This window comes from Centroberyx gerrardi, chromosome 20, assembly GCF_048128805.1.
Source record: "Centroberyx gerrardi isolate f3 chromosome 20, fCenGer3.hap1.cur.20231027, whole genome shotgun sequence".
NCBI classification, from domain to species: Eukaryota; Metazoa; Chordata; class Actinopteri; order Beryciformes; family Berycidae; genus Centroberyx; species Centroberyx gerrardi.
Window position 1 is genome coordinate 3,997,632 of NC_136016.1, and position 27,902 is coordinate 4,025,533.

The 27,902-nt window shown below is 43.1% G+C and overlaps 1 protein-coding gene across 1 annotated transcript; it reads left to right on the forward strand.

The window, feature by feature from the left end:
• Positions 1-1,051: 1,051 nt before the first annotated feature.
• cavin1b (caveolae associated protein 1b) lies at positions 1,052-27,687 on the forward strand. The gene is made up of 2 exons (XM_071924687.2): positions 1,052-1,918; positions 24,499-27,687. Exons 1-2 carry the CDS (start codon positions 1,388-1,390, stop codon positions 25,399-25,401), a joined length of 1,434 nt encoding a protein of 477 aa, XP_071780788.1. The 5' UTR covers positions 1,052-1,387; the 3' UTR covers positions 25,402-27,687.
• The last annotated feature ends 215 nt before the right edge of the window (positions 27,688-27,902 follow it).

A 27,902-nucleotide genomic window follows, 5' to 3' on the forward strand; every position in this document is an offset into this window, starting at 1 on the left:
TAAATCAAATGTTACATAAGTCTCATGAGTGGGGATTCGTTTTCCCCTCATGACAAAGCCAGTGGTAAACGCAGCTGCTTGCTTTTAGCAGCGCTCTACTGTATGTGCAAGAGTTTTGATCTTGCAACTTTTTCAGCAACACCATTCCTGCTATTCATTTATGAATCACTACTTCTTGTCCTCCTCCACAGCTGCAACCATTCTGTGTCATGCTGCTTGAATGCACACAGTGGTGGAATACTGAATGTAAATTTGCAGGGGAATGCTAGGTGTGTAATCCTCTCTACTGTGCCTTTACACAGGATGTGAGTTCCTGTTGTTGTTGACACCAATACCATTGACGCATTTTAGGCTTGTGCATTTACTGTACTTCATACCTCCATACAACAGTTAGGAAATTGTGAATAAAAATGTATGCTAATGTGCCTGTGTTGACACTCGGATTACTTTGGGGGCGCTGGGTCAAAGCTCAAGATCAAGATCAGCAGAGGGAGCACTGATGATAGCCTGAAGGGCTGAAACATTTGCTTACATTTTCTTTTGTCGTTGTTTTTCATTTTTTGCACCATGTCAAGTTAAAGGAACCTTCTTTTTTCTTATCCCAGCTTCTTCATGTCCCTATTTTGAGGCTTTATGCCCTAACTGGCTAGTGTGCAAACTCCTTTTCCCCTATGAGGGAAAAGGAGTTCTTGATCCATGCCACACTTAGCACAGCTTCACTCTATACTGAACATGCTCTGCAGAAAGGGGGGGAAAGGAGTGGAAAAAACGAATAGATCCTGTCTGACATTCCTCCTGCTGCTGTGCCTGAGCTTGTATACGAGGAGCTCAGCACAGCCCCGCTCTAACTATTCCAGCCATGCTGATGGGACAAGGCCAGACCGAGGGGGTGTGTTATCCGAGCATTGGAGTTGGGGGGCTGGGTTTCCCATTTGTAGGTGGAGTCTCATTGATCTGTAGGTGTGGTTAGGGAGGAGATAGGGGAGGGGTTTTAAGAGAGGGGGAGAGTCCAGGGGAAAAAAAAGAAAATAGGGGGCTGGAGAGGAAAAACGCCGCTGGCTGGAGCTTGACTGGAGGGTTTCTCTGCCTGCTGTGGCATTCACATCCCAGCGCTCATGTGGTAACATCCAGCACCGCTCGGCTTCCCCTGCACACTGGCCTGAATCCAGGGATTAGAAGGAGAGAGGGCAGAGAGACGAGGGAGAGGGAAAGAGATAGAGAGAAGGAGTGTATGCATGCCTGAAAGAGATAAGTGGAGGGGAGAAACAGTACAGAGGACCAGAGAGCAGAACAGACCCAGAGAGGGAGCAGCAGGTGAGAAAGGGAAGAAATCAAGAAAGCAGAAGCAGCGGTGAAGAAGGTTGACTGGTTTTCAAAGCGCCCCGACATGGCAGCCATGGAAGCACTGGAGACCTCGAGCGCCCACCTGGAGCCACACACCCTCACCGAGATCTCGGATGACGAGGTCAACCTCCCACCATCGGACGACGAGGATGATGCCGGCGCCACCAGGAAAGAGCAATCCGCCCTGGGCGCGGAGGGCGATGCCGCCGACAACAACGAGGACGAGGCGGCCAAACTGGACCCGCAGGTGAACGGGGTGATGGTGCTGTCGCTGCTGGACAAGATCATCGGGGCGGTGGACCAGATCCAGCAGACCCAGAACGGGCTGGAGGCCAGGCAGCAGGAGATGGAGCGTTCGGTGACGACCATCCAGGGCGAGCTGACCAAGCTGGCCAAGAGCCACAGCACCACGTCCAACAGCGTCAACAAGATGATGGAGAAGGTGCGCAAGGTGAGCGTCAACGTCAAGACGGTGCGCGCCAACCTGGAGAAGCAGGGTGGCCAGATCAAGAAGCTGGAGAACAACGAGGCCGAGCTGCTCAAGAGGCGCAACTTTAAAGTCATGATCTACCAGGTGAGAGAGAGAGCGCTTGTGCGTACGTAAGTGTGTGTGGTTTGTCTGTGTGAGGTACGAAGTTGTGTGTGTGTACATGACACCTGATTGGCATAGGGATGGGTGTGGCACGCTTGTGATCCAAGGGTAAAAAAAAACCACTTGGGTTCCTGAAAGTGAATGAAAGCCCTCTCGCTGCCACATCACTTTCCAAAATTGCGGGTAAAAATGATTCAATGGCGGTTTAAAGCACCACTGATGGTTTGCCACAGATGTTATTCAATTTGAGGAGGTGCAAAGGCTCAGGCAGAGGATTTTAGGGAGTGGTAAAAGCTTAAGTTGAAGCGCTGCTGGCAAATGCTCAAGCGACAGGCTGTGCTATCTGTCATCATCGCCCCATGCAAGATCACAAAACATGCTATGAATTAATATGTCATTTTCAGATGATATTTAAGAGAAAAAAGTTCCTTCTGCCTTTTCTCCCTAGCTCTTTTTTCTCTGCCTAGTACTTCTTTATCATACATGATCATCCCAGGTACACAGGAATATTCATTACATCTATGGTCTGGGCGCTGTGGCTTTGATCCTTACAGACCTTATGTGAAAATACTGTGTGAGGAGAAGTGCGCTTTAACAATTGAATTCTTACATGTTGAGTGTTGAGCCAAACATCAAATACAATACAACTAAAAAAGGAGGAGGCACATGCAGAAATGGGGAAAATTACTGGATACACCACGAAAAATGTACGCATTCCGGCAAGAAATGAACGCTCTACGGAGGGCTTTTCAAAATGCATTGTGTTTCAGTCATTTTTTTCACCAATTTTGGAAGTGCTACCTCGCTCTTTCCTGAGTAGTCGTATCGGACCTTATATGAAATTTTTTTTAAATGAAAATAACATAGACAGCAACACTGTCTTTTTAAATGAGAGATTCTATGATCCATGGATGTTTCCAAGTTTCCAAGTTTTACAAATCCAAGTAAATGCATCTAATACACAGGCACAATGATTCAGTATGTTGTCGACTGTCTATCCAGAGATCATGGGTGTGTGTCTGTGATTGTTATGGTCCAAGATGTTGTTCCACACTATGGGTCATATGAGCCCCACCCGCCCCGCGCCCCACCCCAATATACTGTACATTGGTTTGATACTTTATGTCCACTACAGGTGGCTTCCAGCTACTTTTCCTTCCCTAGCACACCATGTTTAAGCCTTAAGAATACAGGCCTTCACATGGCTGCCCAAGTCATACGGAATCCATTCGGAAAGTCATTTCACTCTTTCCCTTTTTTTTAAACAAAGATGGAAAATACCACAAGCACACTCAAGGTCCTGTTTAAGGCGGAGGAGTGGTAGGAGAGAGGAAGAAGGGAGTGAGGGAGAGGAGAGCTTTGAATGGCAGATGTTTCATTGGAAAAGACAGTGTGTAAGTTTCTTTTTTTTTTTTTCAGGGGAGTTGAGCAGGGGAGCCCCATTTCTTTTTTTAGCCCTGCGAGGCTGCAGTGTGATGTGTAATAGCTTGCAGCTTTTTGCACAGTGGCGCGAGAACATTCAGAGTTTCCACCCTTGACTCAGACATCGTGGCTCGGACAGTCCTCGCTCGCTCTCTCTCTCTCTCTCTCTCTCTCTCTCTTTCTCTGTCTCTGTGTGTCTCATTCTCTATCCGAGAGTTGAGCAGATGTCAAATGAGAGGGGTGTCTTAGGCAACTCTTACTGTCTGGCTATAAATGATTGTGCATTAATGTTAATCTAACACACACACATACACACAGAAATATGTGGTGAGTGTACAAAATACCAGTACACACACCCGCAACACACCTGGCTTTCTCCTCCTGGCATCACATCACCACATTTTCTATATAATGATCTGCAGATGACTCTTCAGAGCAGGGCAGAGCTCTCAATTAGAAAAGACTCATCTCCATCATCACATTTGAGGGAATTTGATGATTGGATTATTTCTCAATCCGAAAGGGTCATAAATCAATATTTTAATGAGCAACTGATAAAACCGAGGAGCTGAGGGCTGCAAGTTTCCAATACAGTGTATGTAAAATACGACAAGCTGAAAAACAAAACGGGTTGAGATTTTGCTGGCGTTAGCCAACAGCTTGGGCCCTGTGGCAAGAGAAACTCCCCCTGAAATGCCTATCTCTAGCTTTCTCACTAACTCAAAACACTGGCTTTGTTTATGGTTGCCAGCTATGACATAACCTCAGATTCATCTTCATTAAAAAGGCAAACCACAATGTGTTTTTCTGTTTTCAATTTTTATGTGTACTCTCTCTCTTTTGCCCTTCAAGGGCAGATTCTTTCAAAATCAGCACTAGACGGCGAAAGACTCCACCAACACCCCCTCGTGAACTCTAGCACTGTTTTTTTGGCTACTTAGGAGTGTGTGTCAACACATAAATACTTGCCCTTTGTGAGGATTCATTAGTATGGTCGGCTTTCCTCCATGTCCAAACACCTCATTGCCACTCATCAAGAAGCCTTAATAAGGCTACTGTGGTAAATGGACTTTGGTTAGAGTCCTGTAACAAAAGAAAACAGCTTTGATTCCTGCAACAGCCATGTGTTGGTCAACACCAGTGTGCTTGAGCAAGACACTGAACCCCTACCAGCACATTGTAACAAGGTCTGGATGAAAGTGTTAGCTATATAATTTCAGCACAATTAATTCAGAAGGGGTGAAGGCTTGGTCACATCTGATTTCACCAAAAGAATTTGAAAAAGGACATCATGTCATGATGACATCATGTGTGATCGGGAGGGCATTTCAAAAGTTAAGAAGGATGCTAATAGCTAATACCTACCACTTGACACTGAGCATAGCATCGGTAGCTAAGTTAGCTGTTAGACACCAGCATGCTAGTTAGCTTGTATCACTACGGGTAACGTAAAAACATCTAATCATTATGCATATAAGTACAAGCTAGTCCTGCCTCGTGACTGAAAACCATGCTGAATCTCTTCTTTGCTTATTTTTGTACTCTGCTGGATGACTGTTGTATAATTGGATGATGTGACACTTCCACGATTAGAGACTCCTCCATGTTGGGTTTTCTTTCAGAGGTGAACATGCCCAAAGTAGCATTTCTATTGGACAGGTCAGAGTTCGCTACTCTTGAACTCTGCGCAAATGAGAAGGGACTAAATTGCTTCACAACTTGAAATTATGTGTTTTTTCAATGGAAGTGAATGAGAAGCAAAGCAAATTTTCACGGACTTTGGTACATAGTTTGACCGCGCCTTAAAAGTTCCCCCAATAGAATTACATTCTGTCGTGTCCCCCTCCCCAACATCCAGTAAGGTGCTTGGTTTCATGGTGATTGGTCAGAGAGTTTCCTTCCATAGCTGTTTGGGACTTCTTTACTGGTCCAAGCCAGTCAATAGTGCCTTGTGGACACTCATGGCATTACATAATATTTTGGCCACTTAACAGTTGCTGTCATCCAGAACAATTTACAACAGTAGAATAAGCAGAAATTCTTACATCATCAGCATAAGTGGAAATAACCTATAAGAAGAAATGTAAGAGTCAAAGCCACAGTGCCATGGCAATAGATCTAGAGTAACAAATATTCCTGTGTCCTTAGAATAGTGATGTATGATAAAGGAATAAGAGCTGTGAAGAAAAGGTAGACGGGACGGGGAGGAAGATATGGAGTGGGAGGATGTGATTCAGGAGGATGTGAATTGTTCTTGAAGGATATGGAGATTTTCTTCTTCCTTACACCGGCAGCATAACTTGCTAGACCAGTGTTTCTCAAAGTGGGGGTCCGGGAACACTCAAGGGTCCTTGAGGGGGCTCTCCAGCAAAACTAGGACTGGCTTAATCTCACAGTAATTTAATTCACTAGGAATTACCCCAGTTAGAGTAGTGGAAAATGACTATTGTAATTCTAGGGTTCACTCTCACAGCTATTATCTTAGTGTAGTCAAAATTAGAATTCAATACTCCTTCCCATGTAGGAGTCCCTGGGTAATAATTTTATCCACTGAGGGTTCATGACCTAATGTGTGTCTATTTGGAGTCTGTGACATGAAAATGAGAACCACTGCATTTGACCCATGCAGCCTAGCAACAGATATTAACATGGCAGTGTTTCTGCTTCTAGACATTTTTCCAGTGCGCTTCTCAAACTTCAATCCCTTTTGATTTGACAGCGTATCAAAGGCAGCTCATGTGAGGTAGGGCACACAAGGTTTTGACTCAGACACTCCTAATTTGAATTTGGGAAGAGTCTAACTGGGATTCGTGCCCTGGGGAAAAGCCCTGCCCCGGCCCTCAGCTGATAGTAAAAACACACTGTAACTCACTGGTGTTTACTGTTAAAAAGGGGTAGCTCGCACAGGGAGAGGACACAGCTTGAGCGCTTTGTAGTGAAGCACGGGGTGTTTTATCTTCGCTTTATTAGTGGCTGTCGACCCGCCAGTCACCGCTCCACTCCCTATAGGGCCCCCTCCACAAGTGTGGTCCTGACTAGGGTTAGACTGATATACGGCTTTGCAGATACTGATCTTTTATTAAAAACTGGATATCGGCCAGTGTCATCCATGACTGACAAGATAGAGACAGTTTGATTGATTACATATTTAGTGTATAATTGATCAATGCTACACTGGTTGTCTAAAGGAAGGCTTTAATGCAACATTTCGATCTGATTCCACACAAGTATGCATCAATATGTATCTTATTCTTATTGGTTTCAATGGAGAGTTTTAGTGTCCCGTAGTCTGTTTCAGAGGATTTTCCACCCTGAGAAGAATAAAATTCTTGGGGAAACACTGAAGCCATATCATCTTGGAGGATTTTTTTTGGCCTGAAAATGGTCAAATTTAAAGATATTTGATATTGGCATAAATATCAGTAGCATTCATTCCAAAACATATTGGTATTGGCCTTCAAAAAGCCATGTTGGTCGAACCCAAAATAACCAGGCTTCCTTTCTGTGAGAGAGAGGGAGGGTAGTGTATCACGAATGCTAACAATATGCTGAAAAAGCCACTGGTATGCTAAACTACAATGTGGTAGGGGTGAAAGAGGAACCTAATCTGTGGAAACTCTGTCAGCACATCAGTGAAAGTGACTGTCTCCCTGTTAGCACAAGCAGCTGTCTTCCTCTGGGAGTGTGTGTGTGTGTGTGTGTGTGCGTGTGCGTGTGCGTGTGTGAGAGTGTGTGTGTGTGTGTGGGTGTGTGTTTGCGGGTGCAATTGAAGCCCAAATGTCCAGTAAGCCCTAGATTCACTCCCTTAGATCTGTGATCAGTTCCTTGACAGCTGAGTCCATATGCTGCTATGCTGCAGCCAGAGAATAGGGTTTGCTGCACTTACTGTGGATCCAACCTGGAATGTGGCAACTGTGTGTGTGTGTGTGTGTGTGTGCGTGCATGCGTGCGTGCGTGCGTGCGTGCGTGTGTGTAAGAGACAGAGAGAGCACAAGGCAGAGTGAAAGGAGTGTGCTAGCCGTTCATGTTGCTAAAGTGGGGTCCTTGTGGGGGTTTGAGGTTAGGGAAATTCTTTAGACATGGTTAAATAAGAAAAATTTAATCTAAAAATTCAAAATTCCTGCACAGTACAATTCTTGGTATGATTTGGGGAATCTAACCCGTGTCATCGCAGTTGAATGCAAATGTTTACGCCCATCTACCACCCCAACCTCCATAGCCTTTTCCACTGCCTCCTTCACTTAATCCTTTCGTGGTGGGAAATCATATTTCTCTCACTTTTGGTGCACGGAGCACATATTTGCATTAAGATATCATGCTCGTTTAGGCTAATGAAATTTCAGATCAGGCCATTGAGAAGTTGAGATATTGCAGAGTCAGCTCAGTTATTGACCTACACACAAACACTTGCTCTTTGCTTTTTGAAGCTAGTTAACTAGCCAACAGGGTAGTGTTAACTAATACTACTAATGCTAGCTTCTACTAGATGCATTAGCTAGTGTGCGAATCAGATGTGTTTACGAGAAAATGGTTAGCTGACCAGTCATTATTTGCTTGCTAACAAGCTGCTACTTTCTAAACACAAAATTTACCAGATTTAAAAGTGGCAAAATTATTAGTTGCCAGCTACAGTATGTCTAATTCTGTTGAGACAGCCAATGATAAGAAACACAACCAACCATTCACAGCCACTTGCCAGGTGTGGACATCCAATATGGCTGCCAGAAGTTGTGTTACTTCACGTGGGGGAAAAAGCCCTCTTAGCAGATTGAAGTTTTGGTTAAAACATTTCTCAGAGGCTGCTATGACAGCTATCTGAAAAATGCAATCTAGCCAAGTTATCAAGGTTAGCTAATGCTGACCAAGTTCAAACTAGCCATACTAGAGTATAGCTATCTAGATAAGCTAGTTAGCTAGCCTGCTGACCTGAAGATCATGAATGCCATGGTACTAAATGAAAAAGAAGTTATTGCATTCATATTTTTTTAGATTTTGACCAGTTTACTCTTTGCCATTCAAGTTTGCCAGTTAGCTAACTTGCGCTCTTAGAAACTGCTTCTTTGGCTCCGCCCATTGAGGTTTAACTCAACCAATAAGATTATTTCTGCCTCCCGAGCAGCTCTGACTCGCTAACATTTCACTTCACTAACATTTCATTCACTAGAAGAATGTAAGAATGACTATTCTGATCAAAAGTTTGCCTCTCTCCACTGTTATCGCTCCACCTACAGTAGAGAAAGTTATATAATTCTGAACTGGATCACACTGAGGGGGGGATCAAACGGAAGTCTGTGGCCTATGTAGGCTATGTGTATTTGTTCATTGTTGACATGTCAGAGTGAGCGAAAGAATGAATTGATCATTATGAGGAGAGTGCATGGGATACTGTGTGGGAGAGAAAGAGTGAAAGCAAGGGAGATCTCCATCCACTTTGCACAGGGAGTGGATGGGTGTGTTCTGATGAAGAGCAGGGACCATATTTAGACAGCTGATTCATAGCACAGGCATCCCTCGCTCTCCACTCTAACCTCCTCCTTCTCCTCCTCCTCCTCCTCCTCCTCCTCCACTGGATCCAGTCAAAGCCCAGTTCCTCCCTCTATACTCCCCGACTCCTCCACCCACCAGGCCAATTCATTCCTCCCCACTCCGCTCCACCCTTCCCTACCACCCTTAGTACTCTACCACTCCTTTTCCCCTCTCTCTCCACTTCCCTTTCATTTAACGATTTTTCTTTTTTTGTTGGGTTATTTTAAAGTCGAGCAGATTAGATTTATTGAGTTCATCAGGTCGTCTCATTGAGTTTGAGATGTTTTACAAGAGCAACCTGAGAATAAAAAAGCATTCATCGGTCAAACAGAAATAGATTAAAAAATGCAATCACAAACATCATAGAAAATGTGAGATAGCATTGCTTTAAAATCATCAATGGGTGCAAGCAATTCTCAATTTCAAAGTGCTTTGTGGTCTGTTATATATATATATATATATATATATATTTATAGAAAGCAGTCTTGCCATGTTCAGAATTTAAAACTAACCAATAGTTAGTTAGAAGTGGAAATGTGAGATAAAGGGGAAACTTCAACCTTATAGATAAATATAATATATAAAACAAAGAAGATCCAGTCTGCAAAGATTTTAACCTTTTGCCAACCATGTAATTAAGTTATGTACTATCCTCTCAAAGAGTGTCATCATTTGCTTTAAAGTGTTTTGTAAGAGTGCTTTTCTCAAATGAGTGGAACTCTCATTTTGTAACAGTACTCTTCATATGTTTCAGTCATTTGGATATTTCCTTGGTTTGAGCAAGACCCAAGCCTGAGGGATTTCAATTTGCAAGTTTCTACAGTATTCCTCAATCTCTTATGGATCTATGACACTTATTGCGCTCATACTGTAGCAAGTCGCTCTGGATTGCTAAAGCTGATCAAGCATCAGCTAAATGCCTAAAATGTAAATGTAAAGGTACATCTTTTTTCCTTTAATACCACAGTTTTCATCCAACCCCCTGCTTTCCTTCCCCTGCATTCTCCTCTACCTTCCACTTCTCCTGACCTCCAAAAGAATCAGGATCTTGGACTCTGGAAAGAACAATCTGTCAGAGCAGATTTTGCTCATCCTTCTCTTCTATGCCTGCTTTCCACCGCTACCACAAAAAACACCTGTTGCCCCCATCCACTCGCGCCCTATATTTCAAACAACAGCATCTTGACAGCGCTGTCAGATTTCCATCTCGTTTTATCGCGATCGCAGCTCCATCCAAATGAGTCACAAACGAGGGAATGCGCCGTTCCGAACATTATGCCTTCAAAAGATTCAAACCAGATCGGCAACAGTATGTAACATAAAGTACAAATTTCGCGAACGGCCTGGGAACGCTCAGGGCCCCGTATTGCTTTGCATATAAATTCATCAAGAGCAAACCCATTCTTCTCACACAGGTCTATCCAGATCCATATATGGAAATGTGAGCAAGAAATGTTCCTGTTCTCCCAGCTCGGTTTACAAGCCAGACTGTGTGTAACATTGTTTCGGCAGGGAGAATGACTTTTTGGTGGGGTGTTTTTTGGCTTCGGCACAGTAGGTAGGGGGTGGCGGGTACGTCAAGCCCTCTTGTCAAGACATCATAGGCTTGAGGGGGGCTTGTCGACAAAATGGAGAGGAAAGGAAAGAGAGAGACAGAGAGAGAGAGAGGGAGGGAGAGGATAAGAGACAGAGAGGGAGGTAACAAAGGGGATATGGAGAGAGAGAAAGAGAAGGGGGGAGCAATCTAAAAATAGCGACTATCGCATACTTGTTTGATTGTGAGAAGGAAAGGGCCTTTAGGAGATTGGGTTCCTGTTTGGTTTGCAGGTCCCAGGCCGGGCTTGGTCCACTGTTGCTGACATTCAGCCCACAACATCACTTTAGTTTTTACTTTATGACAGTTGGACACTTGTCATGAGTCAAAAAAGAACAACTTTTCCACCTTTTCACCCTGGATCTGATGTCTTTACCTGGCACTTCTGTGATGCTTCTGTGCATGATGGACTTGTCTTGCTCAGCTAGAATACTTCAGTATTCTTGTGCATCCTTTCAAGGAGTTGGGAAATGTACTCCTCGGCCCATATACCGAGGAGGCATTTCACCTTATCTTGACTGCAAGTTTGCCCTCGGTTCCTTTTGTTATGCTAGGCTTTTCTAACTGTGAGTAACTGCTGGCTATCAGATGTCAACATCCGTCTTCTTGTATCCATAAAACCTTGCGCTTTGGGGACGTTTCCTGTAGTTTGGTTTGGATTCCATTCTCACCGCTATTAAACCGCACCTCTTGGAAGAGGACAGAGACTCACATTGTCAGGTGTCTCGGTGCGATAATTTGGTGCCAACGGAGTTCGAATCTCATTGTTCTCACCTGGCCAAATGAAGCAAACTAAAGAAGTAAACACTCCAGAGTTCAAATAAACCGCTTGAAGTGTATGAGGCAAAGCTGTTCAAAAACCACTTCAAACTCCTAGGCCCTAATGGAAGCAAGCATAGAGATAACATAATGCATTTATATCTCTATTGTATGAACTGAAGGGTCTTATCTCTTGACTTGTATGAAGATCCTGAGCTTGTTTATACATTCGGTTGTAGATTCCCTGTGAACACTGGGGCTTTCCTTTCTGCTTTTCTCAATAATTATCCATATAACAAAGAAAGTATTCTATCACACACTGAAAGGCTTCAGGCCCAGTTCATTACTTCCATATCCATGAGATGTTTACATATCTAATAGGTTGTCATGGAGCAGGCTGTTCAGAAATAGTTTCATATCTTTTCTGAAAAGCTTGACAAATCTGCAGTAATGCTGTCCACTTGACATCAATAGAGAAATTATTTTTCAGATCCTCGTCTTACCCAAAACCATTCTTTCACTGACCAGAAGTTTTTCCACATGAGTCAGACTTTGATGACTCATGGACTCATGGCAATGAAAACATTAGTTTGTTTCATCATATGATCCGCTTCATCATATGATTCCAGATCGGAATCCTCTCACGGTATGGCTAATGATATTATTAGCCCTGAACAGAGAGCCCTTTATGAAAACTCACGTAAGCACGTAGATTTATGATGACATGAATGTCAAGGTCACTTTGTCAGACTTTATAGTCTGGTTTTGACCTCGACACTTCCGAAAGTTTATGGGATGTTAAGCAACTGCAAGAGCCCTACTTAGTGGGTGAGAATTTAGCCTCATTGCTCTAATGGGCATGTTCAATTGGATTTTGCTTTGAAACAATGCAGATTAGATGTCATGCAACCAATGACAGCCCAACATCACTTCAAAAGTCCACCAAATATACACATTTAATTGAAACTGACATAATACATTGAGATGCTACAGCTGTGCAAGGCTGCCTTTAACATAAAGCTGCACTGGCCTAACATTTGACTACGCACATCGGTGTCCTTCCATACTTAGAGGCTTAAAGAAAGGAGGAGGACACGTTGTACAGGGGAAGACAGCAGCAAACGCCAGAGGAAGAAGCCACTTCTTCTTGCAGCCCCATAAATCTCTCCATAAACACCAACCTCCTCCATTGTTATTGGAAAGAGTAACAAGGGGTGGCCATGGGAACAGCCACCGTCATCCCTCGCCATCCAAGTCACTGTTAGCCAAGCGTGGGGAACTGTACATAGACCCAGAGAGGGCCAGAGACAAGGGAGACGGGGCTGCCAAGCATTGGCTACTCGTCCCATAATAATCAGATCCCTTTTTGGCAGAACTCAGTTGAACTCTGCGATTAGGGCTTGAGGAAAGTGGAAGTGAGAAAAAGTAAAAGGCTGCTTGACTTTAGCTTGTCTTATTGTTGAAATGCTCTGGAAATATATATGTGAGATATATGAGTTCTGAGTGGTAGGCTTTGTTTTGTGTGTATTTGTGGAAAGGTAAAAGTCTTGGATATGGGACGGGAATGGAACATTCATAGCATCCATATGGATGTCATCACACGGGGAATTATTAATGATAGGGTTCTGTGTTTACTCATTACTAAGGATTGTGTGTGTTTGTGTGTTTTGGTGTGTGTGTCTCCATATGCACGTGTGTGTTTGTACATGAAAGTACACGATCAGAATGCCCCCGGACGAAAGTATGTTGGAAAAACAACCTCCAGTGATCGCTGACAATGGCAAGCTGTGTCTTGCAGTGACAGTTGAAGGGTGTACGTGTGAAAACAGCACAGAGCTGCCTAACACACACATGTCTGCAGCCATGGCAACTCTTTAAGAAATCCTTATTTGTGCTAGATTCATGTATGTATCCTTACAAAGCTGCTGTGTCTGAAAAGGCAAGAGGTGATGCTAACAATGATGTGAACTTTAACCATTGGCTATAAAGCAAACCCTGTTTTCGCTGCATTTATGCAGCCTTTGCTGGTCTGAAACTTGAATAGACAAGGGGGTTATGCTGCCTTTAAGTGCTTTCGGAAATATTGTAATTATGAGTTGGCCACACATGAATAACCCAACAAAGAAGCAAATATGTCTGGGAAAGAGGGAATCTTCTGAGATACCTGAATTGCAGAGATGTGACGTTTAGGGAGTGGAGAGCATGGAAGTCAACAATGGATGTGATGAAAGTGATGTAATATACTTCTATAGTATATATTATTGTTTATATATTAACCTATTATTTTATGTAAACAGTTAGTATTGTTGCATGTTTCTGTTTTCACTTTTTAACTTTTAATGGTCACACATACAACAACCTTTGGCTAATAAATTTATTAAAACATCATTTACATGCTTGGTGTGTATTTTCTAACAGCCATCAAGGAATCACGTACAGAGTCCATTTTGTTATTATTTCCAACTACGACTTCCAACCTAAAAATCGGAGCTTACCAGGAGACCTTGAAGGCAACAGTTTGAGCATCTCCTATAAATTTCCATCTGGGAACACTTTGTCTTCTTCCAAGGAACCTTTTCAGATGATAAGATGACCTGGCAAGTGCTTTAGCTACTGTTGTGTGTGGGGGCGTGACCCATGGGTGATAGGGGACCTCCAGGATTTGAGATGTAACACCTGAATTAAAAGATTACCCGTTACATTCTTTGGAGAGTTGATCCTTCATGGAACACCTTTACATGTTTATTTTGGTCTGTTGTTTTCATCTTTTTCATCGTTTCATTTAGTATATAAGCTCCTATAGCTTGTGAGCATTCCTTATCAAAGACTATGGGCGGTGATGAAGTGTTAAATGAAAAGCTTGGTAAACTATGACCGCCAGTCGGTGATCATCATAAGGCAAACAACTACCAATACAAATAAAAATTAACGATACATTCAGAAAAGCATTAATTTATGCCTTTTTTTCTTAAAAGACCCTAAATTTATATAACGTACACCAGTTTGACACTACTTAGCATAGTGCATATGAATTTACAACACAAAGATTTATATCAGCCTAAAAAGTGGGTAAACTCTACTAAAGTAAACTGAATTTAGGTGGGTTTATCCTCCACTACATCTCTGTTTATGGTTATAGCATTTAAGCTAACAAGCTAGCAAAGAGGAATGCTAACAATGCTTACATGTTGTTTTCTAGTCAAATTAGGTGCCATTAGAGGTTTTTTTTTCCCCATTTGTGATTAACACCTCCTAAAGAAAAATAACAAGCTTAAATTTCAAAATGCCAAGGAGTCACTTTAAAGCAAATGGCATGAAGAGGTGATTGCAAAAAGGGATATCAGTCTTTCTATCATTTATAACTTTACTTCCTGGTTCTTAGTGTAGCCTATATGACAGTCATGACTGACTGAAAAAGTCAGTCAGTCATGACTTTGATCCATCTGACTCCTCACTACTGGCTGCTTTCAATGTTGATGCAATGTTGATATTCTACTGATTGTAAAAAAAAAAATGTTTAAATGGAGGAAAGGAACAAAGAAAGAAAGGAGGGAAAGAATGAAGAATAGAAGGAAGGGGGAGAGAGAAAATGAAAGGAAAAAGGAAGGATGGAAAAAAGAAAGGATGGAAGGAAGCAATGGAGGAAGGGAGAAAGGAAGAAAGAGAATGAAAGGAATAAAGGAAGGACGGAAAAGAGCAAAAAGAATGGAAGGAAGACAGGAAGGAAGAAAGAAAGAAAAAGAGAAAAGCAGGAAGTAAGTAAAGAAAGGAGGAAGGAAGCAATTAAGGTGAAAGGAAAAAGGAGAGAATGAAAGGAAGGAAGGGAGGAGAAAGAAAGAAAGAAAGAAAGAAAGAAAGCCCAGGTCGCTGCTGTGTTCCAGTGCTTCTCCGTGCAACAACAGGCCTGGTGACTCATCCCTCTCTCTCCCCCCTCAGGGACCTGTGGCATGCCATCACTTTATATAGCAAACTCTCTCTCTCTCTCTCTCTCTCTCTCTCTCTCTTTCTCTCTCTCGCTCTCGCTCTCTCTCCCTCTGGGTCCCATGTCCCTGATTAAAGGGGAGGCGAGGCCAAGTGGAAAACGGGAGGAGAGTAGGGAGTTCTCTCCCCAGAGTTTTATGCTGTGTGTGACCATCACACTCTTTCCCATGGCACTCACATGAGAACTTTGCTCGCACGCACACACACACACACACACACACACACACACACACACACACAGTGCATGCCCACACATCTATCACCCAAAGGAGCCTGGGATCTTGGGTGGGCACTAGGGTTAGACTGATATATTGTTTTGCTGATACGGCCTTTTATTAAAAATGTAAAAAAAATATATGATGGAGGTTTCTACTTTGTTTACTCAGCAGCTTCATGGGTGGCAGTCTGTAAAACCTGCCTTAAAGGTGCTATGTGTATCATTTTACACATCAATATATCATTGTCAAATTAATTTTCATACATTGGTATAATTACCGTAAACAAACAAGACCATGGTGGAGCCAATTGGTAGCCTCTATCTCACACCAGTGGTATTGTTAGTGCTAGTGTTTCTCAAAATTAAGACTACATTTCCCATAAACCCTGTTGCTTCCCGTTCCTGTACTTCGGTTAAAGATTTGTCTTTGGCTTTGCTGAAGACGATTAACATGTTGGAAGTGATTTTTCACTATTTCCACCAACTCTGAAAGCTTTAGCTCCATTTGCTCTGGAAGAACAGCGCCCTCTTCCTGTTTTGTGCCGTAAAGCGATCCAGCAGATTTTCTGCCAAATCCAACATGGTGGTTCACAATGTAAAATGCAGTGTAGAGGCTGGTAGAGGCTGCCAATCTTCTCTGCGATGGTCTTGTTTGTTTACCGTAATTATACTAATATCTCAAAATGAATGTGGTAATGATTTATTGGTAATAATTTCAAATGCTACACATCCTTTAAGAGGAAAGGAATTTCATTAGTCTGGGTTTCAGTGGAGAGTTTTAGTGATGGTCTAAATGCTGTTTCAGAGGCTTTTCCACCCTGACAAGAATAGAAATCTGGGGGAAACACTGAATACTTGTAATTTTTGGGGATTTGTTTTTACATGAATATGGTCACATTTAAAGAAATTTAGGGTACATCAGCACAAAATATTGGCTATCAGCAGCTTCGTTAGGAAAATATATATCTGTTGAACCCTAATAGGTTTCCCTAAGCTCTTCAAATGCATAACTTCATTTGTGTTTTTGCAGTGAAATGATAGTTTGAAAGAGAGATTAAAGACAGATAAAGGATCAATCACAAACCTGACCCCAGTTCAGATCCCAGGACCGAGCTTCCAAAATACTCCATGGCTGTTTTGTACACAGTAGCCCCGGACTCGGCCAACAGCGTCTGCATCCGAGCTTGTGTCGCACGTAGCCAGTTGTTGGCGGTCGAGCGCGCGGCGCAATTAATTCTTCGAAGTGGAATATTTCCATTTGGAGGCCAAGGAAACTTTCTTTCATCTAAAATTAGCAGTCTTTAGGAGACGTTTGATTTGAATTTTTTTTTGTTTGTGTGTGCTTTGTGGAGCCGGGGTGGGGTGGAGCTTGTGTACGACGGGGTATAAAGACTTTCAAATGAGGGAATGAAAGGATTTATACATGGAATTCTACCTCCGAGTGTTTCACATGGGACACTGTATCCTGGAATATAAGATAAAAAAAAACATCTAGTGTATACTTTACTTTGGATAAAACACTGAAATACTCTTTTCTAAATATATGTTTGTACATCAAGTAAAGAGAGTGCTGACTTTGTCCTCATTTGCTCTTTTAACTGCCCTCGCTGGTGCTTGACATCAGCAGTTATATCATGAGGATTCCCTGTTTGGATTTACTGGAAAATCCCCTCGTTGCGTGTGAGACGGTGTGTGTGTGTGTGTGTGTGTGTGTGTGTGTGTGTGTGTGTGATGGCGTGCGTACACACACATGCGTACTGTACATAGACAAGGCTTTTCCACAGCTACAGCAGTAGGGGAGTTCTTGGTTGTGGTTTGGGCTTAAACAGGAAAACAGAAACAGAGAGGGGTGTGTTAGAGCGGGATTCCTCTCTCTCTCTCTCTCTCTCTCCCTCTCCCTCTCTCTCTCTCTCTCTCTCTCTCTCTCTCTCTCTCTCTCTCCCTCTCTCTCTCTCTCTGTACACATGGCTGATGAGTGGTTGCAGTGTGGGCTGAGGGCGGAAAGCTTCCATGGTGCGGTTCTTGTCCTCCACATGCACACACACACACACACACACACACATACACATACACATACACATACACACACACGTATACATACACGATCATACAAGCACACATTTGGGGACTCACACATACAGTCTGGCAGAAAGACAGGCAGTCATATGCACACACACACATACACACACACCTTCATTCAAGTACACTAACACATTCATACACACGCACACACATGTCCACGTCTGCATAAACACACATGTTCATGTAAGTAAATATACATGCACACATATACACACAAACATTCATGTAAATATGCACTTTCACACACACAAACACAAGTTCATACAAGTACACACACACACACAGGCAGAAAGACAAGTCAACAGTCATCCATACACACACACACACACACACACACACACACACACACACACACACACACACATACACCCCTCCAGCGTCAGGCCTGCTCTCTGACACATGGTTGTTTTTCAGTGAAACAGCTTTTTCCTCTCATCTGGAAACATTAGAGCTCCAGTCAGACAGACTGCTGTTACCGTGGAAACGACAGTGAAACTGATGATTTTTAAGGCGAGGCACCACAGGTGAAAATGATCGCTTTGGCTGGATCAGACAATTTGGAGATATTATGATTTGCTTCCATGACTACAGTAGTTTCATAAAATATACAAAACAATAATCAAAAATCAACCATAAATGGATAATATATATGTTGTTATACCAGTGGCATCAAGTACACCAGTACAAATTTAGCTAAAAACAAGCAAACATTTGAAGCTACAATATACAACTTTTCACCATGAGGCAGGCGTATTAGCCCCGCCCTCCTCCTCCTCAGTTGGTCAAGGTCCTGCCCCAACACTTGTCACTCATCTTGACGAGCTGTCTACCTTCAAACAGCATCTAAACTGAGGCTGAAGTAACCAGTAGGGGTTAGCTTTTGAACGTTTAGCTTCGCTGTACTTTCTTTTCTGACTACCATTGTTGTTGTTGCTATGTCTTACACTGCTCTGTGGCTGCTAGCCTCACCTTGATAGTCACAACTTGCTCACCACTGGCCACGACCACAACAACCCCGAAACATCCGCAACATCACTTAAAAGACCATTTAAGGCAAGGGGATTTAGGCATGAATGCACAGACTGATAATGTAGAATAATTCCTATTCATTTACTGCTATTTTAATGTGAAAAAGTTGCATATTACAGCTTTAATCACGAGTTTGAAACAGTCAATAGGAACCTGCCTGAGGACCTTAGGCAGCTAATTTGTGAACAGGTCACCAATGTAAAGACACTATAATTTGGGGGTTCTACTGTGCAGCACAGTACAGTAGAATAGACAGCGAGTGAGGAGAGTCACCATGCAAACTCATCATGAAAGAGAAACGCTGCTTTGTGCTGACAACACACGGCATCAGCCAGCTGATCTCAGCAAATGACACACCCACACACACACACACATACACAAACATACACAACAACAGTACAATGACTGGTGGTGGATGACTGGGCTTGATCTGATACACACATCCTCAATTAATTTGCAGAAACACACTTAAAGTCCTAATCTGTACTTCTACTATGGTGCCCCCTGTTGAAATACTGTTACCCCACTACTAGCTTGGTTTATGTTCATTTTCTTTTATTCTTGGAGTATATTTTCACTCTAAAATTGCATGTATTTTAATGATTGATGGTTTTACATGCCATGCCTCCCTAACAATATTCTTGTGACCATACAGCGATTATGTAACCCAACCCAAGTCCAACGGAGCAAATGAGTGTATTATTACTAGTATTATTAAGAGTGTACTATTAGTGTGTTATTATGGAGAGTGAAATAGTGTGTGTATTCATGGGTTTCTGCACACACACACACACTCATAGTGGGTGGTATGGCTGTTAGAGGGAGAGAGGGAGAGTAAAAGCACTGTAAACACCTTTCAGACGAATGACTTTTCCACCAGCCATGAGTCACTGCAGCGATCTCTCCATTACCGAAAGACGGAAGAAAGAAAGAGGGAAAGAAAGAAAGAGGGAGAGAAAGAAAGAATGAATGAAGGAGGTAAACAGAGGACAAGAAAGTAGAAATGTAGATAGATAGATAGATAGATAGATAGATAGATAGATAGATAAAGTTACATACTAGGGAGTTTCACAGTGGTTATGTTGCTAGGGACAACAGAACAGTGTGTGTGTGTGTGTGTGTGTGTGTGTGTGCTGCAGCAGCAGTATATTTGTGGTGGGAGAGTGGAACGCAGCAGTGGTCAGAGAAATCCGGTGCACTGTGGACGTGCACACACACACACACACACACACACACACACACACACACACACACAAATCAACATGAAGGCATAACAAGAGATAAAGAGCAAAGAGCGCAGCCCCATTTTGTGATGAGACACAAATCATGAGGTGACTACTCCCATCTCCCATTGCTCCGGGACAGATTGACTCTCTCTCTCTCTCTCTTTCTCTCTCTCTCTCTCTCTCTCTCTCTCTCTCTCTCACACACACACACACACACTCACAGTGTTTTGCAACGACTCCTCCCCGACAGTCATTTTGTAATTTACGGTTTAAGTGCAAATCAAATATGGAAATAGTCTCCTCGTGCGTGTTTTGCAAGAACTGAGGCAAGATGTAGTTTCACTCCAGTGCCTAGACAACCAAATACACACACACACACTCTCTCACACACTCATACACACAACCATTACATACCTCGTTCCTCTATTTTCCATGGCTCTGAGTGTACCTTCCTGTCTTTGGTGCAGCAGCCCCATGGAGAACAATGTCCCATTAAATTAGGAGGGTCAGGAAGTCAACACACCAAGGTGAATGCCTGCACTTCCCGATACACACTTTTCCATGTACTTTAGACACACGTATACACACACACACAGACCATTCCCTCCCGTACCCATGCTTAGAAGCAGTAGAAGCCCTCTTATGTAAGCACATTACCCGGTGACATTCCGTCTTTTGAATTGACAGATCGGGGTTTCCCAGGCAGACGTTGCATGTCCAGGCTCCTCGACAGTGTATGAATCAAAAAGAGCCCAAACAATGAAATAATTCAGCTGCTCTTAGAGAAGAATAGACAAAGCTTTAATGGTGAAACCCAACACGTTTCAGCTGTAGCCTTTGTCAGGGTTACAGGATTGCATGCATAGTCGACAAGAATTGTATTCCATGACATCCAAAATGGCCACTTCAGGGCCCATAAACCAATCAGATGCCAGTATTTTAAAAAAAAAAACAGGTGTCACCTGGTGAAGGAGACACCACAAGGTTTCAACCCCTTAAGGACACTGAATCTCATCTTAGAATCCATCTTGGATCCTTCTCTTGGCCCAAGATGAGATGATTTAAAGAGGTATTAAGTAATCTCTGACCTCTATAGGACCAGTGGGAATTGCAACAACATCGGCAGACCTTATCGCCTCCTGCACATGTCCTGCACAGCCCCCTCGGCCCTACTGTCCCCTTGATTTATGGGCCTGTAATTGACAGAAACAATAAAGTCACATTTTCACAATAGACAGGAATAAGCTAGCTAATTAGAGCAGGGATCTAACAGAAACAGGAGTAATGATACTACCTTGATCTTTCATTTTAAAGGACTTTGCCCAGATGGAATGAAAGGAATTAGTTGAAAATATTTCCTTTAGATGTTTTAATGTGTTGTAATGCTCTTGACTGTAAGCTTGCTATGTCCTTACCGTAATGGGTTGAAACCTTATAGTGCCTCCTATAGGAAAGAGGAACCTAGGGTCTGGAAAAGACCAAGCGGAAGACCAAGGAGATCCTTAAGGGTTTCAAAGTTCCTTCAAGAACCTCCTTAGATATATGAGGAGTCCTTGAGGACCCTCAAAGGAATGGGGCTCCTGCAGGAACCACGTGGTATTACGTACGGTGACTCTAAGAACCCATTCAACAGTGAGTGTTCTTCTACCAACACAAATGGACATTAGGTTCCTGGAGAGACCAAAAAAGAGTACAAAAGGTTCTTTGAGCAAACTTCGGTTCTTGGAGGAACGCAATTGGAACTGGCAGTTTTTAGAGTGCGCACCAAGTGATAGCAGTTTTGGTAAAGGTACGGTGGCCTAGTGGTTAGAAACGCAGTGCTGTGACCTTGATAGTCTTAAAGTAGGTTTGATTCCCTGTGATCCCAGATGTCCACCATGCTGAAGGGTCCCTGAGCAAATACTGAATCCCTACCAGATCCAATTGCACCACTCAGTACGGAGGAGTCAATGGACAGTTACAAATATCTAAAAAAGTCACAGGATATTATAACTATAATTAGAACTCTAATATTGTTGCACTTCTGACAAGCTGTGAGGCCATAAACACGGCTTGGATCACACATTGCTTAAGCGATCTACAACACCCACAGCATCGTCCTTCAGATCAAAACAAGATGTAATGAATTTACAGTGCGGCAGGTATTTTCCAGCACCCCCTCCTGTCCACGCAGCTGTCCAGGAAAACCAAGATCCCTGGTCCAAGGTCAAGTTTACCCCTGATACTGCAATACAATACCTTCATAAAACCACCATCACACCACAACAGAACACAATAGACCCCTCTCCACAGCACTCATTCCTCCGCCCTCCAGACAACACTTTGATGCTATCATCTTCCTCCCCGGGCAGATGGTTTTCCAAGACTCTGAAGCATCATCCCACTTGTGCTATTACTCGATTCATACGACAGCCGAAAGGTATCCCCCCCCCGTCCTCCCCCTTCCCTGAGGTCTTTTGTTCAGGCTTTGGTGTGTTCCTGTTTTGCAAAAGACCATACGAGGGGGAGGGGGTCAGGGGGTAGAGGGAGAGGGAAAGACAATACATAGAAATACTGGCCCTCATACAGACCTACAGGAGCCCAATCGGACGTGGCTTTTGCTGTGATGGAAAGAGGAAGACAGCCCCCCCTCCCCTCCCTCCGTCCTCCTTCCCTCCTTCCTCCTCCCCATCTTTCCATTAACAAGCCAGTGCATTGTATGTACGAGGTGAAGGGAACACATGGGAAAAAAGGGAGAGAAAGGGCTTCCTCGGCTGGAATGCGAGAGGAGAAGGGAGAGACGGGGCAGGCGGGCGGGAGAAGGGAAGGGCCAGAGGAGTGGACGGCGAAAGAGGGAGAGAAGAGCGTGATGTAGCGGTGCTGTGCAGGAATGCTCTGTCAGGGCGGGTCGGGGTCAGGTGGAGTCAGGTTATAATAATGTGTTGTGTATGGTCCAGTGGTCTCATGCAGGGGGGGGTTAAAACTGCACTAGGCAAGAGTTACACAGCCTAAATCATAAAGTGGGGCTGCAGCAGAGAAGAGCGTCCCGTCCCCACTAATTGAGACGCTATAGATTCACCCTATTTGCTCAAATTAAATTTTGGTATTGGGTTTGGTCGCTGGCGGGAAATCTTCTCCGCCCACATGAAGTAACAAATCAAAACTGTCTCCTAAACAGCAGCAGAGAAGGCTGGACTCACCAACGTTAGATCTTTTGCCTCTCTCTTCCCTTTGGTATCCTTTGATATAAATGCAGTTGTGTCACAGAACTCCAAATTTGGAAATACATTTGGAAATAAGTTTGGACTAAATTTGGACCTTCATGATTTCACCAGCCATGGTTGATAGGAGATTTGTCTATAGACATAGTACACTATTGAATAGTCATGTGCACACATACTTTCAATGTTTGGGGTTTTCTGGGTTGCTTTGTAGCACAAACTATTAGAGAAAATTATTGGAATGGAGACATGTCATCTGTCTTCTTCAGTGGTTGTTCATGTCTGTACAGCCGGGTGATTCAGGGTTTCTGGGTGAAAAGAGAATGAGTGAGAGTTAGAACATGTGTCAGCCTGTAGAGAGATACATAGCATCATAGATCCTGACGGGAAAGGCCTGGAGCTCTCTCCGTTCCTCTACATCCAGTCAGAGTGTCTGTGTGTATGCGCATACGTGAACTGTAGCTGTGTTTGTGTCATGTGTGTCTTATCTATGTGAGCAGAGTGTGCATACCTGTGCGCTCCAACTGTAATTGTATGACAACTCAACTCTGAGATCCAAAGCGTCTCTTTGCTGCCAGCTCTAACAACAGAAATCCCCCTTCCTTTTCCCATTTCCATATTTCCATTGCACTATCTCCGAGATCATTACATTTTCCACTGTCGTGTCTCCCTCCGGCATGTTATAAATGAGTAAACCCCGGAGTCTTGTAACAGATTCCACTTGGCCTCGGCCATCAGCGCACACCTCTGTTTAGACTGGCCCCTAATGCCTCTATTGTGTAGGAACCCCTGATGATGGTGAGTCATGTTCCTCACCTCATTTGGTCTGTGTGTGCATGATTTTTTAAATGCGAACGAGTACACGCACATGCCAAGGAAAACACACGCACATACACATTTGACTGAATAGAGAGGGCATTCCATTCCCTAACCCCTAACCCTAACCTAATCCCTCAACACTACATGCCTAACCTTAACCTTAACCCTTACCCTAACCTAATCCTAATTCTAACTTTAACCCTAAACCCAGTTAAGGACTGGCTAAATGTCCTCACTTTGGAAGATTTACCTCATAGTTCAATCAGGTATTTGGTCCTCAGAAGGACAGAAGTGCGAGAAAACAAACACACACCAATGTAGTTTTACCAGTAACCAATTACCAATTCTCAAATTTCCAGGAGATCTTATGATACGTTTATTAATGACACCTCAGCCAAATTCTAAAAACAGGATTAAAGATGCTCAGATCAAGCATACATCAACTTTACAAGGTTCATCAACTTTAACAACACAAAAACCTGCACTAGTTTTGGGAGTTGCTGCGTAGATCTCAAGAAAACCTAGTCAGCTTGTGAACATGCTCATTTAACAACATCAGCTTACTCTGGAAGCCTTTCCTCCATGACATTCCAGTTACTTCTACCTTTTATACTAATTATTATTTTATCTCTTCCCATCTGTGAATCCTTAAATTGACCCATCGCACTAAACATGCTTTAACATTCTTTATTTCCTCTTCTCCACAGGATGAAGTGAAGGTTCCCTCCAAACTCAGCCTCTCCAAGTCCATGAAGGTTCCCGAGGCTGTGGGGGGAAGCAGAGGAGGCAGCCTGCTGGAGCTGAAGGAAGCCATGGAAGAGCCCGGAGAGGAGGGAGAAGGAGACAAGGCAGACAGACCCCACGTGGACCTCTCCTCCGATGAGGAGGAGGTGGAGATCGAGGAGACCATCGAGGAGTCTCGCGCCGAGCGCATCGAGCGCATCAAGCGCAGCAGCCTGCAGCGCGTACAAAACCTGAAGACGGTCTTCTCCAAGGAGAAGATGGACAAGACCAGGGCAAAGACCAAGGAGAACCTGGAGAAGACCAAGCAAAAGACCAAGGACAACCTGGAGAAGACGAAGCAGAAGACGAAAGAGAACCTGGAAAAGACCAAGCAGAAGACCAAGGAGAACTTGGAGAAGACCAAGCAGAAGACCAGGGAGAACCTGGAGAAGACGCGCCACAACATCGAGAAGAAGATGGGCAAGCTGGGCACGCGCATGACCGTCAACCCCGAGCGCAAGCAGAAGATGCAGACGTCCCGCGACAAGGTGAAGAAGGCCTTCACACCCGACCACCCCGTTTACGCCCGGTCTAAGACCGCCGTGTACAAGGTGCCTCCCTTCACCTTCCACGTCAAGAAAGTCCGAGAGGGCGCCGTGGAGGTGGTCCAGGGCACCGAGATGGTAGAGGTGTCCCAGGACGCTGATCCCTTCAACGGGGTGGACGCCGAGGTCGAGGAGGGCGCCGTGGAGGTGGAGATGGAGATGATAAACGGCGGAGGGGAGGAGGAGGAGATGGAGGACGAGGAGGAAGAGGAGGACAGCCATGACGCCCTGCTGGAGAACAACGAGGATAGAGATAGAGATAGAGATAGAGACAGCGACTAGAAAAAGAAAAAGAGAAGCAAGGTGGAAAGGAGGGGGGGTAACGAATTAGCCAAGACCACCATGAAATCCGTAGCACCAACCCTCAGGTAATTTTGTAAAACTGAATGAATTTGGGAGGTTGAGAAGAATACAGACAACCTTGTTTTAGCTTTACTTGACTGAAGTCCTTTCAGATTTACAAAAACACCTCATGGGTTGGTTTCACAGTCAGTGTCAGTTTGTCTTTGGGTGCTATAGGTGACCACCAAAAGAGAAAGAGAGGAAGAAAATGACAAGATGAAACAGACAACAACTTGGGATGTTGTTGGGGTGGGGGGGTGGGGGTAACGGATAGATGGGCAACAACAGAACTGACATGAACAAATGATCACTAGCAGGGGATACGGCCATTCCCCTTGTAATAAAGGAACTGTATAATTTGCTTTCATCATTTCCTTTACCGTTTTTTTTTTTTTTTTAATTCAAAATGCTAATCACTCACAAGGGGTGTGAATGGGAATGTGGAAGTTACTTATCTCCTGTCCATTTGTATTTCAGCAACACTCATATTATTGAACATAAAGCAAAATGATCCCGTGAACTGTGTTTGGGATGCAGCTCTCCCAACAACCACATTATATTCCTAAACACATCAAGTAGATATTCATGCTCATATCCAGAAGCTTCCTTGTGTTATGAAAATATTACATATCACACACGTGAATATTCTTTCCACCCCCTTTTTCTTCAACTGTTTAGATCACTAATACTGAAGTGTTATCTATTTCCTTACTCTGCATAATTTTCATTATATAGAAGCACAGTGAATCAGTTGTAATGTTTATGTATTGATGAGCTCACACTCAGTATTTGTGTATGATTGTGTTTGTGATCACACGTTATATTTGGCCTATGTCATCTCCTTTTGGTCATTGAGAGAATGTGATATCTTTTTTCAATACACCTTGTGTCATGCAATATCTTCTTGCAACATTTTCTTACAATGTTTTCAAGGAATAACCTGTATCCATGGAAATGTTTTGCAACAGCATACTCAAATGAAGGTCTGCAGAAAAAAAAAGAATTGCTACACAAAGCCTATTCTTATTTTTAGGCACACTAGATTTTACTCAATGTTTTTCATTGCTATCATGTGACGTTTTAGATTTCTTGCGGGTTTTCCTATAAAAAACTTTTCTGTGTTATTTGAAGATAAGATAAGGAGCAATAGTTTTATCAAGTCCCATAAACCTCTGTTAGAACCAGTTTTGATTGTTGTCAACGTTGTGTATTCTCTGTACCTGCCTGTACACATGGTTTGGCTTCTATAGTCTATGTGTATTACAACCAACTTCACTCTTTTTCCCATACACTTGTTAGGGCAGTAAGTTCTTCATCCTTCCTTTGGTCTGATACTGACCCCTAGTGTCCATTCATCTCAATATACTTTTATCAGTTCCAATATAAAGGTGCATTTCACCAGATCCTAAATGAACATTTCATCAAAACCACAACTCTTTAGATAACTTTAATACGTTTTCATTATTGTCCATATTCATTTGTTTGCAACAAGATCTATAAATGTGTTTTATACCTATTCACCGTCACAGGTGATATTCTATGAGTGCCTAACAAGAATACATTCACAAATTACTACTTTCATTCCTCAATGTTCTGCTCTGAATGTATTTTGCAGCATAGTCAAGGTGAATTTGTCAATCCAAAGTAACGGAAAATACAGTTTTCCATAACCGTTGCCAAAGTTTACCAAAATGCCTGAGTATTTGTGATGTCAAGTTTCTTTTTTCCAGCTCAGACAGTATCACAGTTTCATTTTTATTCATTTTTTTTTGTATATAATGTGAATCACTGCCATTGCAGATTATAGCGCATCATGCTTTTATTTACCAGAGAGCCTCTTGCCTTTTGCTGGTTGCAAAACGTCTGTGATCAGAACAACTTTCCTGGGCCAACCATGTTTTGACACCCACATTATGACACTGGCACAGTTTCATATCAACAAGTGATGGCTTTTTCCAAAACCACCCCCAAAAGAAGGCGCAATTGTGGTATAACTGTTGGTGTTTCAGTGCTAAAACCTAAAGTGGCTTACTGATGCCATGTTGCTGTGTCTGCCAGTCAGCAGCAACAACATGCAGCAGTGCTGAGGCCTGTCAGTGAAAAACATAATGTAGTTCAGACCTAATTGTTTTCTTGCTTTTGTTTCATGTTGGTAACTGATTTCTGTACAATGTCTCATTGCTTAACCACTAATGTGTTAATTAATAAAAGCTATTTGGTTCACAATTTGGGTGTTTTTCTTGAAAGCAAAAAAGTGAAGGATGACACAGAAACAAACATGTCTGGGTCAAAAGACATGTGTGGCCTAATGAAATTTGGTTTTGAAAAATGAAATTTAGCCAGGCCATTTTTTAATATTTTACTATTTTTTTACGCATGTCAAAGAAAGTATTGTCATTGCACTTGGCAAATAACAAATATTTTTGGAGGGCCAAAAAATC

Coding starts and splice junctions, on each gene's coding strand:
- cavin1b (XM_071924687.2), top strand. CDS start 1,388: ATGGCAGCCATGGAAGCACTGGAGACCTCGAGCGCCCACCTGGAGCCA. Junction 1,919..24,498: donor TTAAAGTCATGATCTACCAG/GTGAGAGAGAGA, acceptor TCTTCTCCACAG/GATGAAGTGAAGGTTCCCTC.